The sequence below is a fragment of the Orbicella franksi genome, chromosome 6 (genome assembly GCF_964199315.1).
Source record: "Orbicella franksi chromosome 6, jaOrbFran1.1, whole genome shotgun sequence".
NCBI lineage: Eukaryota > Metazoa > Cnidaria > Anthozoa > Scleractinia > Merulinidae > Orbicella > Orbicella franksi.
In genome coordinates, this window is record NC_138150.1 from 5,073,528 (window position 1) to 5,094,139 (window position 20,612).

A 20,612-nucleotide genomic window follows, 5' to 3' on the forward strand; every position below is an offset into this window, starting at 1 on the left:
ATCGTAAAAATCAATCCGGCTATTATGATCCGATATCCAAACATCGTCAATATTATGATTTCCTTTGTTTAAACTTATACTGAATTTTTAATGCGTCCGAGGAAGATTATTGTTGAAAGGTCTGGGTTTAAACCCTGGTCTGGGTTGTTTTACCTTGTTACCCATAATCTCATGATCCCACAGTTCCCCATCGATAACTCACAGCCATTACCTTCCATTCGATAAATCAGTTGCATTGGTCTACTTTTAATTATATATATTTCCTTTTTTTAGGACCTTGGAATTGCAGAAGATTACCAAACCGGAATTTAACATAACATAATCAATAGATGCTGAGATAATTGGTATTGAAGTGGGGGTTTCTAACAACGAAATGTAGCTTGCTGAAAAAAAAAAAAATGACGTTGACGCAAAAAAGTGGGTTTTTTTCTGTAAACTTAGTACATTGATTATATTATTGAAAGGGAGATAAAACTTTTTGGTTCCAAACCAATTTGAGTCTTTTTGTCCATCCTTGTAGTACATCCCATGTCAAGGACCAGAAGATCCCGGTCCAATAGAATTCCTAAAGGGGGTCGGAGGGGGGAGGGAACACCTATGTTAATTGACGACCCAGTTAGAGTTATAAAACGGCCAGGATAGAGTTACCTTATTCATTATATGACTGAAGGTTAGAGACCCTGGGAACGAGGTTAGAAGTACATACGTTTTGTCTACTTTTTGGCCGTTTGAAAAATAAACTCTAGTGTTACGATTTAATTTGCATTCCAAATATCGACTGATCTGATAGGGTCATAACTCTTCTAGTATACGAATATCTCGACAAACAAGAGGTTCTAGCAAAAGAGTCATGTACCATGGATCTATCTCGTTTTTTTCTGTTTTCTTGCTTCTAGTCATCATAAATACTTTAAATAGCTAGGAAAAGAATATAACGATGGACACTGCCTCAGTCAATTTTTTTTTGTCACAACATTGCCTCATTCATTCCTCAATTTTCTGGCTACAGCCTTACTGCCAGTGAATTTAGAACTTGTTCTAACTTCTTCTAGGTCTGGAGGGGTTGTCATGGCCTCTCTAATGTTCAGTCCTTGTTCCTACACACACTTCAAGAAAATTCTACTTCAGTTTTTCTCTTGTCTTACCTATTTCATGTTCTCGTGAGAGTCATCTTTACGCTTTTTTGTATGTTGCTTGACAAGGGCTGGTGCGCTAGCTATATATGAATTTTGAAATTACCTTAATGCGTGAACAGATCGGTGTTTCAGCAATTTCATCTTATCTTGCCTCGCGGGAAGCGCGGTGGCCTCATGGTTACTACGCTCGTCTCTGGTCGAGCGGTCCAGGTTCGAGCCCTATCCGGGGGCATTTCGTTGTGTTCTTGGGCAAGACACTTTACTCTCACAGTGTTTCTCTCCACCTAGGCATAGTAATGGGTACCGGCGAACTCAATGCTACGGGGTAACCCTGCGATGGGCTAGCATACCATCCAGGGGGGAGTGGAAATACTCCCAGTCGCTTCATGTTATCGAAGCCGGGATTAGTTCCAGTCTGATGGGCTACTTGTCTCGTATGCAGACTTTACCTTTTCTTGCGTCGCTGGTGTCATCTGTCTCGAAGATGATCTCTGATTAAGGCGAGAATTACTATTGCAAGTCCAGCCCAAGAAAAAGACTCTGCAAAAGAAATAATTACCATTCTAATAAATGATTTTAAATCAAACAAGATTCAGCTAGTGCTGTGAGTGAGGTCCTGTTTAAAATTTTCGACGGCTCCCTCTATCTATATTGTCCACCTTTTTTACAGGAGAACTCCTCCTCTCTACCCCTTACCTACCCCACCAGCACGGGAGTGTAGTAATAAAACAAAGGTGTAATGCGGTTGCTTTTAAAAATTTCAAATCGTTCCCCGCATTCTTGAGAGCTTGTTTGCACGCACATTTTAATAAAACAACACCTTCATTAATTTCGTTAGCTTTTTTACGCCTTTTCTCATTACTCTTGATGTCACCTATAAACAAAAACATCAATGGATTTTTTTCTCGATTTGTCTCATTCTGTTAAAATGCTTTTGGAAGATTGCGTTGAGTATCTTCTTTCTTGACGGGTAACACATATATAATGTTTGTTCTGGCTTATACGCCCAAAATAGCAATCAGATAACACTAGCGTGATAATTTTAGATCTCAACCCCCGAAATGGTCTGACAAGGACCACTCTAACATTTCCTCCAAAGGCTCCCACCCTAGGATTACTACTGGGCTGAGCTCGTCTGGCTTGTGTAAAGAGGTAATAGGGAGAGTTTTGTGTCGCCTGATAATCACTTGCAACATAGCTTGCATTGCAGGTTTCTTATTTTTGTTTGATGATGGTGGGGCTGTGGAAGGATGGGAGGCTTGTGGGCTTTGAGTGAGGGGGGTGTGAAACAAAACATGACTTCCAAAAAATGATATATGAGTTAATATAGTTGTGAGCAAGGCATACAATGGAGAGAGATGTTCTCTCAAAAGGTATTGAGCCGTTCATGTGAGACCTTACGAGAGCTGTTGCCCGACCCAAAGTAGTTACTGTGAGGTATGGAGCAAGTGATTTTCTTCATTCATGGTCCAAGGGCGAGGCACGAGTAGCCAAAAATGGAGACCTTATGGCTGTCAAGTTAAAGGAGAGTAAGCTACAGTCTTTGGAATTATGTAACGAGATGGCCTGGCCCATCAGTGCAGAAGTATTTTTGGACCGGATCCTAGTCCATGGCAAGTTAATCCCCAGCATTTTTTCGGCTGCCCTGACAATTAGCAGGTACGGGAATATATCCCAGTAGCACAGAGTCACCGTGACAGTAACAGGTACACAACATAAAGCTACGCTACTCCGTTCACCGGGATCATCAACCGGCCTTTTATAGTGCGTATGGAATTATTTAAACTTTAAGAACCTACTTTTACGAGAAAAAGGTTGACATGAATGAAGACGTGTGCTACTAATTTTATCAGCTTACCTCAGGCCAATTCGGAAACAAACACATCTCCGTTGAAGGTCTTTCCCAAACCATTGCCGGTCCTGTTACTAAACTCGCACAGCTTGAACTCCCCGTGCTTGTTATAAGTAGTCTTGGCGTCATCTCCTGACAAGCAACCCTTATGTCTACCCCTTTGTCTGCTCAAAAAACTCTTCTAGCCAAGCTCTTCAGCTTTTCCTTTGCAGTAGTTGAAAATTGCCTTAGGGCCCTTAGCACTAACTTTTTCGTCAAATAATCTCGGCAGAGCGAAAGCGTCTCTAGGGGAACACGCTGCTGTAGCAACCAATAGGTTCCTAGTCACCTTAGAGAGAATGTATGAGTGAACTTTATTTCTAAGTATAGGAGTATTCAGCTTAAATAACTAATTGTGGACACTCAAATGAAAAAGTAACAGTGTTAGGAATATCAGGATAGTAAGGACAGGACTGCACAGGATATAACGTCCGCCTTGTCCGGGAATTTTCCATATGCTCTACGTAGAAGAAACCCCAAGAGTAGCACTACTTTGATTAGATGTAACATGTCAAACACAAAAGACCGTGTTTAACCACAGTTACAAACAACGAGACGACGTAGCGGAGAATTTTTGATGAAATTCGAGTTGCTTTGAAATATGGTCAAAGACAGTTTTCGCTGTTCGATATATTTTCAAAATCAAAGCTAAAACTAAGGAGAAAATGGTGAAATAAAATTGTTTAAATCTATTTCCACCGAGTCTGCCATGTTTGAAGCGGAATGGAGACGCAAAGCCGTGGAGAAACGTGAAGAACTAAAACGCTGCCTCGCAGCCCCTTGGCCCCCGCCCACCCTCCCGTGCCCTCTCTGCCCTCGCAAATTTTATGCAAAGATTGGCCTGCTAAGCCACTTCCGAGGCCATCAAAGAAGAGAAGATCGTTAGAAGAAATTGACGCTCGGACAAAAGCCAATGCCGACGACGAGATAGTACAAGAACATGCAGGTCGATACGTACAAACATTACAAAATTTACAACAATTACCTTAATTACAAACTACAAAGAAAACTTCACTGCACTACACTACAAGGATCACATACCTTATTCAACTAAAACAAAATAAAGAGTACTTAAGGGCATCTTAAAAAAACGAGGTTTCAGATAAGAGCTACTGTTGTTTTAAAGGTAGTAAAGGTTTCCATTTTTTGTCGTGGAAATGGATTTTGTTGTTTTTATTCGCGATAAAACGTTCGGTTTGAAACGTTTTCTTTTCTTAATTTTGTCGACTAACAGTCTTAAACATAAAGAGCCCTTATTTAATTACAGCGTTAAATAAAATATTTACTTTCAAGAAGGATGTTGTTGACTAGAACTGTTATATTAACCTTTAGGTATCTAAAATCCCAAAAAGGACATCCTTGATATCAAACCTAACAGTTATATTTAAAGAATTAAGAACAACCTTTAAATCATCCCAAAACATACACACTTTCGGTACACTAAGAGATGCTCTATGGTCTCCAACTCCTTTTCACAAAATCGCAGAGAATCTTTTTTTTAAAACTTAAACGGCATCTTGTGTGTACAAGATCGTGCTTAATATTTCATATTGGATTTCTCTTAATTTAGTATCCAATGTTGTTTTGAAGGGCAGTAGATATATCTTTTCCCAGTCTAACTGGGATGTGTGCGTGCTGAAAGCTTTGTTATATTTATTTTGAGCTGTTAAGATACTGGATATCTTAAAAACAAAACTGTCATATAAGACTTCAATTGAAGATTTTGGAAATTGACTTTCTTCCCTTAAATAAGTGAACTGAAATCAGTTTTTGAGGAGATCGAGTTTTTATTTGTTTTTAATAGTCTGCATCAGTCTTCAGGAAAAGCATTGAACAGACTGAAAAGTAGAAAATGTTCAACTGGTGAGAGAGGTGAATATAATGGTTCCTTATTCCACTTGCATTTTCCCCTTGTGCCGTAGAGGTCTCCAATTCTTATGATTTAGCTTTCGCATCTTGCCAAATCGTTTAAATTTGAACAGGATGTCACCCACAGTTCGTCCTCGGTTTTGGTAGCGTCCCACTAGCTTCCGAGTTTCTGCATTAAAAAAAGTAAAGAAACAAAAATATTCCAACAATTTTTATTTTTGTTGAGAACTTTGATAAATTATAAATACAAGTAATTATAAGATATACATATTTTTTCTTCTTTCAAGTGATCAGCAATGGAAAAGTGAAAATAATGCGATTAGAGACGAACGAAATTGGCCTCTTGCTTGTCTGATAATTGCAATAACAGCTACTGAAAAAGGATTTTTTTCATAAACAAGAATAAACAAGAATAATGATTTTAAATCGTCTCGCTATTGGCTATCTAGTTTGGCAAGCGTAGCTGCCTCCATGCCCGCCTGACAACATATCACACAATGTGAAACCAAAGAAGTTTTGTCTCACTTTGACACTCCTGATTATTGCATTCCCTGGTAGTGCTGTCGGGTCCACTGCAGTCCTCTCCGCCATTGGAAGCCGGTGGATTGGTACACGTTCTCTCTCGCGTTTGCACCCCACCCTCACAAGTCTTTGAGCACTCACCGTACGGCTTCCAGTCTGAATAACCACCGTTTACTATAAAAAAGAACATAAAATAACTTCAATAATGGCCCATTCCCCCTATGAGACTCGCCTGCAGGGAATCATGGTAGTTGTATTCGTCAAAATAACCATCCAGTCCAAGATAATGAATCCCTGCAGTCTTTCCATTCCTTTTTTTGTCAATCAAGGTAAGTAACAATGGCTTCTTCCGGAGGGTTTTAACTATTGGGCCTCAAAAGTTTCGCGATGTGCTAACTTCAGTGGAATTTTAGTCCTTACTTTCTTCGTGGGATAAGTGAGAAGGGGTCGCTGGTCGTCACCTTATGGAACTTAACGGACGCTATTTGTCCATTTTACCTGGACACTCCTGATTGTTGCATTCCCTGCTAGAACTGTCGGGTCCCAGTCCACTGCAGTTTTCTCCATCATGTGATGGTGGTGGATTGGTACACGTTCTTTTACGCGTCTGTTCTCCACCCCCACAAGTCTTGGAACATTCACCGTACGGTCCCCAATCTGAATAACCACCATTTACTACGAAATGGATAATACTATAAATAACAAAAATATGTTTGCCTGCAGAGATCTCTCGCTATGTATTCATAATAATGATTTTATTTACAGAGCAAAAATAAAAATTAAGAATTTTTTTTTTTTCACTGAGAAACGACACTGAAATGAAAGAGTTAATGATTTTAAATCGTCTCGCTATTGGCCAGCTAGTTTGGTCAGCCTAGCTTTCTACATGCCCGCGTGACAAATATCGCAAAATGTGAACCAAAGAAGTTTTTCTTACTTTGGCACTCCTGATTGTTGCATTCCCTGGTAGTGCTGCCGGGTCCCAATGCACTACAGTCCTCTCCGCCATTGGAAGGCGGTGGATTAGTACATGTTCTCTTTCGTGTTTGCACCCCACCTCCACAAGTCTTTGAGCACACACCGTACGGCTTCCAGTCTGAATAACCACCGTTTACTATAAAAAAGAACATAAAATAATTGCAACGAATGGCCCATTCCCCCTATGAGACTCGCCTGCAGGGAATCATGGTAGATGTACTCATCAAAATAACCACCCAGTCCAAGATAATGAATCACTGCAGGCGCATCTCATTTAGGGAATTGGCCCTTGCATGATCACGGAATAGTGTTTAAAACCATGAAGAATGACTGTATAGCAAACGTGCACGTGAAGGAATCTTTTTATAATGTGGTGGGGCAGTGGTCAGTACGCAACATGCCACAGCTTCAAAAATTTTGTGTCTTAAATGTCAATGGAGTTGTGAGCCCAAAAATGGAGGGAGTTCCTGATATCAGGTAGTTTCTACAAAGTATGAGCTCTTTGTTAGTCTTTCCATCACTTTTTTTTGAATCAGGGTAAGTAACAATGGCTTCTTCCAGAGGGTTTTAACTTGTGGAAGGGAGCATGCAACATGACACAGCTTCAAAAAAACTTGTGTGTTAAAAGTCAACAGAGCTGTGAACACGAACATGGAAGGAATTGCTGACATCAGGTATTTCCTACAAGGTATGTGCCATTGTTAGTCCATCACTTTTTTTAAATCAAAGTAGGTTACGAACGCTTCTTTCAGAGGGTTGAAGCTTTTGGGTGTCATTAGCTTAGCGATGTGCTACCTTCAGTGGAATTTTGGTCTTTGCTTTCTTCGTGGGATGAGTGAGACGGGGTCTCTGGTCGTCACCTTATAAAAGTCAACGGTCGCTATTTTTCCATTTTACCTGGACACTCCTTATTGTTGCATTCCCTGGTAGAACTGTCTGGTCCCAGCGCACTGCAGTCTTCTCCATCATGTGATGGTGGAGGATTGGTACACGTTCTTTTACGCGTCTGTTCTCCACCCCCACAAGCCTTTGAGCACTTACCGTACGGTCCCCAATCTGAATAACCACCGTTCACTACGAAAATGAATAATAGCATAAGTGAAAAATATATGTTTACCTGCAGAGATCTCTTTCTATGTACTCATGATAATAATTTTATTTACAAAGGGCCAAATTTTCTAACTGCCCATGGCGCCGATTACAATAAAAGTCTGGAAAAGATACAGAAAATAGTAATAAACAATGACTAAAAAAGCAAGCCCTTGGTAAAAAATTAAATGATTAAAACTCAATTAGCTTTTATGAAAAAGGCAGGTTCAATGTCTGTTGGAAAGAAAGAAATTCAGGTAATTGTAAAATGTCAGTTGACTTTGGCAGTGGTGTCCCAACACCTTAACTCGTACAGTGGAGAGCTTCACAACCCTTCTTCCTAGAACGCAGGGCAAGAGCTCCGATTTTGTATATCTTTTAGCCTAGCGCGGGAGTCTTACTTTTAGTCTAGCTCTTCACAATCCTCTCCAAGCCATATTGGGCAAATGATCTTTCTCTTAGGTTTATTAGTCTAGCGCTTAGCCAACACGTAGCTCCTCACAATCCGCTCCGAGCAACACTTGGTGAAGAATCTTTCTTTGTATGTTTTATAGCCTAGCTGTGGAGTCAAGCTTTCAGCTTAGCTCTTCGCAAAATTCTCGCAACCCCTCTAGGAAAGGCGCCTATTCTTTGTATGCTCTACTCTAGTTGCTTTCGTAGGTGCCAGAATTCGAAGATGATCCAAATGTAGGCGATAATATTGTGCATATTCTTACTGGGCACTCTTGATTGTTGCATTCGCTGGTAGTACTGTCGAGTCCCAGTACACTGCAATCTTTTCCTCCGTTTGCCGGTGGTGGATTGGTACACGTTCGTTTTCGCATCTTCACCCCGCCCCTACAAGTCTTGGAACAGTCGCCATATGGTTTCCAATCGGAGTAACCTCCGTTAACTACAAAAGGCGAGTGAGGAAAAGCCAATTTTGTATTTCTGAAGCAGGCTTAAAAGCCTGCTTAAGTATTCGGTCTAGGAACGAAAAGGTTGTTTTTGGAATTTCTTAGATTATGTGAGTGAACACTGGATATAAGATGTAGACTTAAAAATGATATTTAAACTAGTCAGAGAAGGATTTTGGAGAGCCTTAAACAAAATAATTGCTAGTGGCTTAGCACGCTTTGGCTCCAAAGAATCCCACCTGAGGTCACCGAGTAAAGTGGAAGTTCTTATCTTCAAGTCAGGGAAAGTAATTAAACGCGCATCCTTATTTTGTAGTTTTTGGAGTCTCTTAGAATGACACACACCTATGCTGCCCCATACAGTATGGTTGGATGAGAGTATGGTTGGATGAGAGCTTTATAGATCGTGGTAAGAGTCTCACGGGAAACTAAGTTCCTGACACGCTTGATAGTCCCGAAGACGGCAGAGGCTTTCATTGTTTGCCTCTCGGATTTAAAAATACATCGCTTCAAAATTCGAAATACTATTTTCAAAAGGCACAAAAAATTTACTTATGGTGCTCAAGAAATGGCTCAGAAACTGCTTCACACGATGCAGTCCTTAATCATCAGACACGTTGTAAAATACCTGCGCGGTAATTGAAAATGCCCTTGCAAGGTCTAGGGTGCTCAAAGATAAAGTTGAGTCCGGACGTTATCTATGAATTACAGAGCACCATCAGTAACTGACGTCAAAGGCGCTAGAAACTGGCAGTTTAGCAACTGTTTGGCCTTGACAGATATTTGACTACTGAATCAAATAAGTAAAGGATGGGTGAAGGAATTTTTTATTGCAAGAAAGAGGTTTTTGCAGTTGTTACTCCGAGATCTATGAATATCCCTTTATACATATTTGCAATTTGTAGTTTAGGATTAATTGTAACAAAGTTAAAAACAGTCTCATTATACCTGGACATCCTTGGATGTTGCATTCCATGGTAGAAGTGTCAGGTCCAAGGACACCGCAGTCTTCTCCTCCGTTTGCCGGGGGCGGATTGGTACATGTCCTCTTACGCGTCTTCACCCCACCTCCACAAGATTTTGAACACTCGCCGTACGGTCCCCAATCCGAGTAATTACCATTTACTATATAGAAGCGAGATAAGAAGACCCAAATCAGACCTCTCAGAACGATGTATTCTATGGATTACTTACATATTATTTGAAAGTGAATAATTGCTCATTGTTTCACCAAAAGCTTGGATATCCGCCGTTATCTGGGAAAACATTATATGGCACGGTAGCTTTCTTTCAGCAATAAATGCTTTGGTGTGTGTTATGGAATTTTACACTTTAGCTGTGTTACCTGGTGGGAAGCTAATCATATTTGGGTCAATAACGGCAAATAATATACATTGTATAGATTTAACCAAGCCCAAATGCGGAGTTCCTGGCCGTGGTTATTTGAGGCCTGATTAAGCTAACCGAGGATATTGTTAAACTGAACACGTGTATGCTTTTTTATGATTATTTCCACCATGATAAGTTTCCTAATTTACCTGTTTCATTAGGATCTGAACTACATAATTACAGTACCCGTAGTGCATCATCCAACCAAGTTGCAATACCTTCATTTCGAACTAATCTTAGGAGATTTTGCCCCAGCATTATTGGAAGTTTCTTTTGGAATAACATTCCGCAATCTATTAGAGACAAACCATCTAAAAAATGTTTAGAAAAGCACTTTCACGCTGGTACCTTGCTCAATACTAATGAAAACATTATCTTTTTATAACTTTCTAAGCTATTTTGTCATTTTTCCTCTTCTTTTTCTTTTTCTTTTTCTTTTTCTTAATAATCTCAAGTTATGCATAACTTTAAGGGGTACAAAATTAGTTTATCTAGATGTGCCCCTCTCCTCTCCTCCTCTCCAATATACGATGTAATTCAATTTAAGTGATGTAATTTCTGTTTTTTGCGTTTTTTTCTTCCTTACAAAGCACTATCGGTTACTATTTACTTTCTTTACGTTATATTTACATATCTATGTATTAGCTAGGAATTGGAAGAATAAAATAAAAAAAAAATTTTAAAAAAATTTTAAAAAAACCGAGGATAAGCAAGAATTTTGATCTATTTGGGTGTTTTGTCCTTAACAAGGCCGTGAGGTTTTCTGTTTATATTGTTTGACCTTCTCAGTTTGAGTAATCTTAAGCTACAAAAAACATAAGCAGTGAAAAACATTTTTATAGCAGAAAAATTTAAGTCTCGATTAATTTTTAATCCTGGGTTAGCGTTAATCGGCTCAGTTCCAAACAACCCGGCCCTGATTACATTAAATGGACCTAGATTGAGCCAGCAATTCAATCGTGGAATTGTGGTCCCTTTTCTCTTCGTGGGTTGGGTGAACCAGGTTGCTGGTCGTCACCTAGGCCTTTTGGAACTTATCGGTTGCTATTTGTCCATTTTACCTGGACACTCCTGATTGCTGCATTCCCTGGTAGAACTGTCTGGTCCCAGTCCACTGCAGTCTTCTCCATCATGTGATGGTGGTGGATTGGTACACGTTCTTTTACGCGTCTGTTCTCCACCCCCACAAGTCTTTGAGCATTTACCGTACGGTCCCCAATCTGAATAACCACCGTTCACTACGAAAATGGATAACAGTATAAATAAACAAAAATATGTTTACCTGCTGCAATCCCGTTCTATGTTCCCATAATAGTAATGATTTTATTTACAAAGCGCCAAATTTTCTAACTGCCCATGATGCCCATTACAATAAAAATAGGGAAAAGTACCAAAAAAAGCATTTATAAAAAAAATTAAATGATAAAAATCAAAATAGCTTTTACAAACAAAATAGGTGAAATGTCTATTGGAAAAATGTAAAAGCAATTCAGGTAATTTTAAAATGTCTTTTGATTATGGCAATAAAATCCCAACAGCTTAAGTCATACGGAAGAATGCTTCGCAACCGTTTTTCCTGGAACACTAGGTAAAGGCCTCGAATATATATTTTTGTATACATATATTACCCAATCAAAGGAGTCTTACTTTTAGCCTAGCTCTTCACAATATTCTCCCAGCTACTCTAAGGAAGGTTTTCCTTTGCCTTTGCTAGTCTAGTTACTTTCGAAGGTGCCAGAATTCGAAGTCGCTGATAAGATGAACCAAATGTACAATAATATTGTCCATATCCTCACCTGGGCACTCCTGATTGTTGCATTTGCTGGTACTGCTGTCGGGTCCCAGTCTACTGCAGTTTTTTCCTCCGTTTGCCGGTGGTGGATTGGTACACGTTCGTTTTCGCGTCTTCACTCCACCTCCACAAGTCTTGGAACAGTCGCCATACGGTTTCCAATCCGTGTAACCTCCGTTCACTATAAAAGGTGAGTGACGAAAAGCCAACTTTGCATTTTTTTACAATTACGATAAGTGGAACGAGTTTCATGGTATCTTCAGTCTAATTATACCTGGACATCCATGGATGTTGCATTCCATGGTATAAGTGTCAGGTCCAAGGACACTGCAGTCTTTTCCTCCGTTTGCTGGGGGCGGATTGGTACATGTCCTGTTACGCGTCTTCACCCCACCTCCACAGGATTTTGAACACTCGCCGTACGGTCCCCAATTCGAGTAATTACCGTTTACTATATAAGCGAGATAAGAAGAAACAAAGTAGACCTCTCAGAATGATGAATTCAATGGATTACTTGCATATTATTTGGAAGTAAATATTTCGCAATAGCTGTCTAATTTTTCGTGCGCTGATTGACTTATTTTTATCATCAATAAGAGTACAGACGGAAAAAAAAATTAATTTATGCAAGCTTTCAAGTTTAACTTTCAGGTCTCAAATTGTCAACTTTTTAACCAATGAGATTTTATGGACTTTTTTAAGTACATGTAGCCAATAAAAAGCGAGAAGAGCTATTGACAATGTTCGCGTCATTTTCAATAAACTTCACTTATCTTTGTTTAAGGCAAGTTTACGGTGTCTTTTCCCCGCATTTATTCCCAACAGTTTGACCATTTTGGGGTCTTTTTATTGTAAAAAGCAAATTGACGTCAGTTTTTTACACGTCTGTCCTCATATTAATGATAAATTTCGTCGTAACATTCTCAAAGTTTACCGCGGAACCACTCGCCTGCGCAAGTGGTTCCAAAGCCACTTTGAGTATGTTATGACGTAATAGATCACCAAAGAGAGAACAGACGCATAAGAACTGACGTCAATTTGTTAAAACTCTTCACTTTTTACCGATAGCTTGCGTACCCGCCGTTATCTAGAAAAACATTTTATTGCACGGTAGCTACAGGTTTGTTTTAGTAATGGATGCTTTAGTGTGTGCTATGGAATTTCACACTTTGGCTGTGTTACTCAATGGGAAGCTAATCACAGCTGGGTCAATAACGGCAAATAGTATATAGATTTAGCCAAGCCTAAAAGCTGAGCTCCTGGGCCTTTTTCTTATACAGGTTGATTAAGCTAACCCAGGATAAGCGACAATTTTGATTGGTGTGTTTTCTCTTTAACTCGGCGGGGGGGGGGGGTCTGCTTAGTTGTTTGGCCCTCTGAGTTTAAGTAATCTCAAACTACACAGAACATAAGCAGTGAAAAACATGATTATACAAGAATAATTTATACTTCGGTTAACTTTTATTCCTAAGTTAGCTTTAACCGGATCAGTCCCGAGTCACCCAGCCCTGATTGCAGTAAGTTAAACTGGTTTGATCCCGGGATCCAATCGAAAAGCCGGTAGCTGGTCAGCAGTTAACTTTAAACCTCCAAAGATGTGCTAACTTCAGTGGAATTTTGGTCCTTACTTTCTTCGTGGGATGAGTGAGACGGGGTCGCTGGTCGTCACCTTATGGAACTTAACGATCGCTATTTGTCCACTTTACCTGGACACTCCTGATTGTTGCATTCCCTGCTAGAACTGTCTGGTCCCAATGCACTGCAGTCTTCTCCATCATGTGATGGTGGTGGATTGGTACACGTTCTTTTACGCGTCTGTTCTCCACCCCCACAAGTCTTTGAGCACTCACCGTACGGACTCCAATCTGAATAACCACCGTTCACTACGAGAATGGATAATAGTATAGATAACAAAAAATATGTTTACCTGTAGGCGTCCCTTTCTAAGTTCCCATAATAATAATGTTATTTACAAAGCGCCAAATTTTCTAACTGCCCATGGCGCCCATTATAATAAAAATAGGGAAAAGATACAAAAAATAATAATAAAAAATGACTAAAAAAGCAGGTCATAGATAAAAATATTCAATGATGAAAATTAAAATAGCTTTTACAAAAAAAATTAGGTTCACTGTCTGTTGGAAGAAGAGAAGGAAATTCAGGTAATTTTAAAATGTCTTGATTATGGCAATAGAATCCCATCACCTTAACTCATACGGAGGAAAGCTTCACAACCCTTCTTCGTAGAACACTAGCCAAAGGTTTCGGATTTTGTATATCTTTTAGCCCAGCGCAGGAGTCTTACTTTTAGCCTAGCTCTTCACAATCCTCTCCCGACCATACTGATCAAATGATTTTCCTTTGTATGTTTTTTAGCCTAGAACTTAGTCTACACTGTAGCTCCTCACAATCCTCTCGCAGCCACACCGGGCGAAGGATCTTTCTGTGTATGTTTTATAGCCTAGCTCTGGAGTCTAGCTTTTAGCCTAGCTCTTCACAATGTTCTCCCAGTCACTCTGAGAAAGGTTTTTCTTTGCCTTTCCTAGTCTAGTTAGTTTCGGAGGCGCCAGAATTCGAAGTCGCTGATAAGATGATCCAAATGTACGCGATAATATGGTCCATATCCTTACCTGGGCACTCCTGATTGTTGCAACTACTGGTACTGCTGTCGGGTCCCAGTCCACTGCAATCTTTTCCTCCGTTTGCCGGTGGTGGATTGGTACACGTTCGTTTTCGCGTCTTCACCCCACCCCCACAGGTCTTGGAACACTCGCCATACGGTTTCCAATCAGTGTAACCTCCGTTAACTATAAAAGATGAGTGACGAAAAGCCAGTTTTGTATTTCTGTACAATTACGTCAAGGGGAACGAGTTTGATGGGATCTTCGACAAATTCATTGTTTCTTTCTCGAATTTAAAAATACAATCTTTCAAAACCCGATATGCTATTTATAAAAGGCAAGCAAAATTCACTTGCTGCTCAGGAAATGGTCGAAAAACTGCGTCAAACAATGCAGTTTTAATTGGCAGATTTTAAAAAGTCTGCATGATAATTGACAATACCCTTTGCAAGATCTAGCGTCCTCAAAGATAAAGTTGATGCCGTATGATCTATGAATAGATCGTTTCCACGTGGCGTCATCAAATTCGAAAATCCAAAACTAAAGAGCCACGAAAATTTTTATCCTAATAAGGCGTAAGGGGATCTAAACTTATATCTGTTTACAACTTTTCAGCTCATTAGCGTGCTTGGTTTGGAAACCAGCGCCGTTCGAAGTTTTGAGTTATGGCGTTGCGCCAGATACTGTTCCGATCGCGTTTGTGAAAAAATATACACTTATCTAGTAATTTTTAGCCTTTTAGGAGTTAAAGTGTTAGGAAAAAAGCTTGTGTAAATGTTTGTTGGTTTAATTCAGATAATCTGTCGCCTAGACAGCGAAAGTAAGATCCAGATGTTTGCACTATTTTCCGGCCGCCATGTTGGTGGAGCACAGAGCTCCAAATCTTGGAGAAGTGTCTTCTTTACCTGTCTCCTACAACATTAAAATTTCTTGACTTTATCAACTGAATAGTAAAACTTTTCGATTTATTTTTTTCCTTGCGTGACAGTGAAAACCATCTATTACATATAGAGAGTACCATCAGTAGCTGACGTGAAAGGCGCTAGGAAATTGCAATTTGGCAACTGTTAGGCCTGTTAATTATTTGACTAGTGAATCAAATAAGTAAACGACGGGTGAAAGAATTTTTTACTGCAAGAAAGGCGTTTTTGTAGTTGTTACTCCGAGATCTATGAATATCCCTTTTTATTAAATTCTCAACCTCGGATAATGCAAATCTAACTTTTTGAATGTTTCACTAGATCTCGGTTACCAGCCATTATACCCGCGTTTGACCTTATATGGAAATGAATGCGGCAAATGTCACTCAGCATAAAATTTTTCGCGGAAAGCCAAGTTTCGTCGATGGATGAAAAAGGCAGATTTGGTGAGCTATCCACGGAGGAAATACAAGAAATTATCGACAAGGCCGTCCCAGAAACAACAAAAAAAAGCCGCAAAGTTCGGGATGAGATTATATAACGGTACGTATCCGTTAAGTTTCCCTTAAAAGTTGCAAAATTTCAAATATGACCGTCGAGATTTTCCGCATTCGTGAAGGTTACGTAACATCAACAATATTTACCTTAAAGTTACAGAACGGCTTGCTAGTCCTGGTGGCACCACATTTTCGAAACCAATACAAGAAATGTCAAAAGAAGAGCTGAATGTTTGTTTGAAGTGTTTTTACAAGTCTGCGAGGAAGAAAGATGGCACGCATTATAAGATTTCATCCACGAAATCCATAAGAGCCGCCATTGATCGTTTCCTTCGCTCGCCGCCACAAAACCGTTTTCCATAATCTCTGAGCCCGCCTATACTGAGGCAAATAAAGTTTTAGACGCTTTCGTGAAAGACCTAAGGAAAACGAGAAAAATAGCTGGCGTCGTACACAAAACAGCAATCTCGAAAGAGCAGGTGAAGAAACTATTTGGGGGCGACGAACTCGGTCCAGCCGAGAGATTGAATCCTGCCCAGTTACAGAGGACGGCTTGGTTCTACCTCGGCCTCTTTTTTGGAAGACAAGGACGTGAAAACCAGCGACAGTTGACACCCGCAATGCTTTCTCTACGAAAAACTCCTCAAGGGGTTGAATGCTACGAACTGAACAGAGGTCAGCCTGGTTCCTTGCCGGCTACAAAACATCACCAGGGAAGCCTCGCAGATGCTGAGGATGAATCGGATGCGAAGATATTTTCCGTCCCGGGATCTGAAAGATGTCCAGTAAAACGCTCAAGAACTACTTGGGCCATCTCAATCCAACGTTAGATGCTCTGTTTAAGAGACGAAGAGCAGGTCAAAGCAAGAAGTTTAATCCCGCAGACGGCAAAATCCGCTTTTGCAGCGCACCTCTTGGTACAACTCCGCTCGACGACATGATTTTTTTTTCTTTTTATAACAATACTTTTATTATTATAATTATTATTATTATTGTTATTATTATTATAACAGTAATACAACTACTAACACTATTTACTCTAATTAACAATACGTTGAAATTACACATGCTACTTACAATACTAAAATTTGCATAATATACTCTACAAAACAATACATTTACCCTTTTTAATCTACGATACTAATACATTACTGATGCTTCTTACATTCATGTTATAACAATAGTAGTAGAACACTAATAACTGATTTTGCCACTGAGAACTCGACAACACGATGAAAGAGATGTCAAAGCGAGCAGGTATAGAGCCACATCTCACAAACCACTGCCTGAGAGCTACATCTGTCACAGTGCTCTCTGACCAAAATTGCAAGACGAGGCACAGCAAGTCCATAACGGGACACAAGTCTGACCAGGCAGTCCTACAACGAGCGGCCTTCGATGGAACAACAACAGCTGTCAGTCGTTCTCAGTGATTTCATTGGAAATGCGCCTTCTGGTAGTGCCACTTCAGTGCAGGGGAAAGAAAACGAAATCCAGCAGCAATGCAGACCAATCCCAGACGAATTTCCCCATCAAATGCCTGGGAAAGCAGTTCTTGTCGAAAATAATTTTCCACCAGTTCAACCTCCGTTTCACGGCATGGCGATCAGAGAAGCTTTGCCAGTATTTTTACAACTGTAGTGTAAATGTCCACAATTAAAACTTTGAACACTTGATAGACTGCAAAACAGTCGTTTTCGGAAGTTTTCGGAAGGCGCGATCTTCGCGTGTGAAGCGCCCGAGCCTCACACGCCCGCAGGGCGTTTGAGGCGTTTTTAGCGTCTCTCCCCATTTTCCCACGCCGTTTTTACACTCGCTCCAGACCTTTCGTTCGCAAAAAATACGACTGTTTTGCAGTCTAAACACTTGAGAGCACTGCAGAAAGGTTTTTACCCGTACAAAACATTCCGTGAAGTTTAGATTACTGTAGATTCAGTTCAGCTGTAATTTGCTTCGCTTTTGATTTTTCATTCAACTGTTCGCACGGCGGTGCACTTATCATGTGATCATGAGATCATGTCGTTTTGGCGCCCGGAAGTCACATCACTTTCCGGTCGTTTCTTAAGGTTAAATAAAATTTAGCAAAACCGAAGGTTGAGAATTTAATAAAACAATTATTCCATTCGCGCTTGTTGGATATGAGATTGGTTCTGGTCAACTCGACCCTACGGGCCTCGTTGGCTATTTACCATCTCATATCCAACGCGCGCTCATGGTATAATTGTTAAGTATATATCGAAAATTTGTAGTTTAGGATTAATTAAAACAAAGTTAAAAACAGACTCAACTGATTTTTCATTATACCTGGACATTCCTGGATGCTGCATTCCATGGTATAAGTGTCAGGTCTAAGGACACTGCAGTCTTCTCCTCCGTTTGCCGGGGGCGGATTGGTACATGTCCTGTTACGCGTCTTCACCCCACCCCCACTAGATTTTAAACATTCGCCGTACGGTCCCCAATCCGAGTAATTATCACTTATTATATAGAAGCGAGATAAGAGGAACCAAATCGGACCTCTCAGAACGATAAACTCAATGGATTACTTGCAAATTATTTCCAATTGGATAATTGCTGACTTTTTAACCAATAGCTTGCGTACCCACCGTTATCTAGAAAAACATTATATGGCAAGGTAGTTGTCTTTCAGTAATGGATGCTAGAGTGTGTGTAATAATATACATGGAAAAATCACTTGATTTTGATAGCCTGAGAGCAGTGCAGTTCAAGTGTAACACCAGTGCAAAAAAAGAGGTTCTTGCAGTTGTTACTCCGAGATCTGTAAATATCCCTTTGTATATATTGACAATTTTGTAGTTTAGGATTAATTGGAACAAAGGTAAAAACAGACTCAACTGATTTTCCATTATACCTGGACATTCCTGGATGTTGCATTCCATGGTATAAGTGTCAGGTCCAAGGACACTGCAGTCTTTTCCTCCGTTTACCGGGGGCGGATTGGTACATGTCCTGTTACGCGTCTTCACCCCACCTCCACAAGGTTTTGAACACTCGCCATACGGTCCCCAATCCGAGTAATTACCATTTACTATATAGAAGCGAGATAATAAGAACCGAATCGGACCTCTCAGAATGATAAATTCAATGGATTACTTGCTCGTTATTTGCAAGAGAATAATTGTTCATTATTTCACCAATAGCTTGCGTACCCGCCGTTATCTGGAAAAACATTATATGGCACGGTAGGTTTCTTTCACTAATGGAAGCTTTAGTGTGTGTTGTGGAATTTTACTTTTCGGCTGTGTTACTTGATACGAAGTTAATCACAGCTGGGTCAATAACGGTAAATAATGTATAGATTTTGCCAAGCCTAAAAGCGGAGTCCTCGGGCGTGGTTATTTAAAGCCTGACTAACCGAGTCAGGATAAGCGAGAATTTTAATTTGTGTGTTTTCTATTAAACTTGGCGGTGAGGTTTTTGCTTAAATTGTTTGGTCTTCTGAGTTTGAATAATCTCATATTACAAAAAACATAAGTAGTGAATAACATTTTATGCAAGAAAAATTTATACTTCGGTTAACTTTTACCCCTGGGTTAGCCTTAGCCAGCTCAGTTCGGAGTAACCCGGCCCTGATCATAGTAAGTTAAACTGGTTTGACGCCGCGATTCAATCGAAAAGCCTGTAGTTGGTCAGCGGTAAACTTCAAAAAGTTCAAAGCTGTACTAATTTCAGTGTAATTTTGGTGCCTTTTTTTCCGTGGGATAAGTGACACGGGGTCGGTGATCGTCACCTTGTGGAACTTATCGGCTGCTATTTGTCCATTTTACCTGGACACTCCTGATTGTTGCATTCCCTGCTAGAACTGTCTGGTCCCAATGCACTGCAGTCTTCTCCATCATGTGATGGTGGTGGATTGGTACACGTTCTTTTACGCGTCTGTTCTCCACCCCCACAAGTCTTTGAGCACTTACCGTACGGACCCCAATCTGAATAACCACCGTTCACTACGAAAATGGATAATAGTATAAATAACAAAAATATGTTTATCTGTAACGATCCCTTTCTATGTACTTGTAATAAATAATTTTATTTACAAAGCTTCAAATTTTCTTACTGCACATGGCGCCGATTACAATGAAAATTGGTAAAAGAAAAAATAGTAATAAAAAATGACTAAAAAAGCAGGCTATTGGAAAAAAAAATTAAAATAGCTTTTATAAAAAAGGTAGTTTCAATAAATGTTGGAAAAATTTAAATGAAATTTGGATAGTTTTAAAATGTCCTTTGTTTGTGGCAATATAATCCCAGCACGTTATACGGAAGAATGCTTCACAACCCTTCTTCCTGGAACACTGGGCCGAGGCCCGGATTTTATAATTTTTTTTTAGATTAGCGCACGAGTCTTACATTGAGCCTAGCTATTCACAATCTTCTCCCAGCCATACTGGTTAAATGATCTTCTTTGTATGTTTTTTAGCCTAGCGCTTATCCAACACTGTAGCTCCTAACAATCCTCTCTCAGCCACACTGAACGAGGAGTCTTTCTTTGTATACTTCAAAGCTTAGCTCAGGAATCTAGCCTTTAGCCTAGCTCTTTACAATATTCTCTTGGAAAGGCTTTTTATTTGTATGTTCTAGTGTGCTTGCATTTCGAGTTGCCAGCATTTGAAGTCGCTTAAAAGATGATCCAAATGTAGCTGACAATATTTTCCATATCCTTACCTGGGCACTTCTGCTCGTTGCATTCGCTGGTAGTACTGTCGGGTCCAAGTCCACTGCAATTTTTCCCTCCGTTTGCCGGTGGTGGATTGGTACACGTTCGTTTTCGTGTCTTCACCCCACCTCCACAAGTCTTTGAACACACACCGTACGGCTTCCAGTCTGAATAACCACCGTTAACTACAAAAAAAGAACATAAAATTATTACAACGAATGGCCCATTCCCTCTATGAGACTCGCCTGCAGGGAATCTTGGTAGTTGTATTCATCAAAATAACCATCCAGTTCAATCCCAGCAGGCGCTCCCTACTTAGAGAATTAGCTGTTGCCAT

At 40.0% G+C, this 20,612-nt stretch overlaps 2 protein-coding genes and 1 pseudogene across 2 annotated transcripts; all 3 read right to left on the reverse strand.

Moving 5' to 3' along the window:
- Positions 1–4,916: 4,916 nt before the first annotated feature.
- Positions 4,917–7,586, reverse strand: LOC145489540 (coadhesin-like). The gene is made up of 6 exons (XM_081468523.1): positions 7,580–7,586; positions 7,294–7,470; positions 6,356–6,532; positions 5,917–6,093; positions 5,422–5,592; positions 4,917–5,065 (listed from the first exon to the last, which is right to left on the reverse strand). The coding sequence occupies exons 1-6, from the start codon at positions 7,584–7,586 to the stop codon at positions 4,917–4,919; spliced, it is 858 nt and encodes a 285-aa protein (XP_081324649.1).
- A 543-nt stretch (positions 7,587–8,129) lies between these two features.
- Positions 8,130–11,864, reverse strand: LOC145489545 (coadhesin-like). Its single transcript, XM_081468526.1, has 5 exons — positions 11,837–11,864; positions 11,567–11,743; positions 10,832–11,029; positions 9,330–9,506; positions 8,130–8,377 (listed from the first exon to the last, which is right to left on the reverse strand). Exons 1-5 carry the CDS (start codon positions 11,862–11,864, stop codon positions 8,130–8,132), a joined length of 828 nt encoding a protein of 275 aa, XP_081324652.1.
- A 1,047-nt stretch (positions 11,865–12,911) lies between these two features.
- LOC145489546 (mucin-like protein) lies at positions 12,912–20,612 on the reverse strand (annotated as a pseudogene).

What these genes read in the sequence shown, in the direction of transcription:
- LOC145489540 (XM_081468523.1), bottom strand. An exon ending in CAACAATCAGGAGTGCCAAA is followed by an intron (nt 6,094 to 6,355) that starts GTAAGAAAAACT and finishes TCCATTTCGTAG; the next exon opens with TAAATGGTGGTTATTCAGAT. An exon ending in CAATAATCAGGAGTGTCAAA is followed by an intron (nt 5,066 to 5,421) that starts GTGAGACAAAAC and finishes TTTTTAATGCAG; the next exon opens with AAACTCGGAAGCTAGTGGGA.
- LOC145489545 (XM_081468526.1), bottom strand. Translation starts at nt 11,864, where the DNA reads ATGGAATGCAACATCCATGGATGTCCAG. An exon ending in CAACAATCAGGAGTGCCCAG is followed by an intron (nt 11,030 to 11,566) that starts GTGAGGATATGG and finishes TTTGTTTATTTA; the next exon opens with TACTGTTATCCATTTTCGTA. An exon ending in CAACATCCAAGGATGTCCAG is followed by an intron (nt 8,378 to 9,329) that starts GTATAATGAGAC and finishes CGCCTTTTGTAG; the next exon opens with TTAACGGAGGTTACTCCGAT.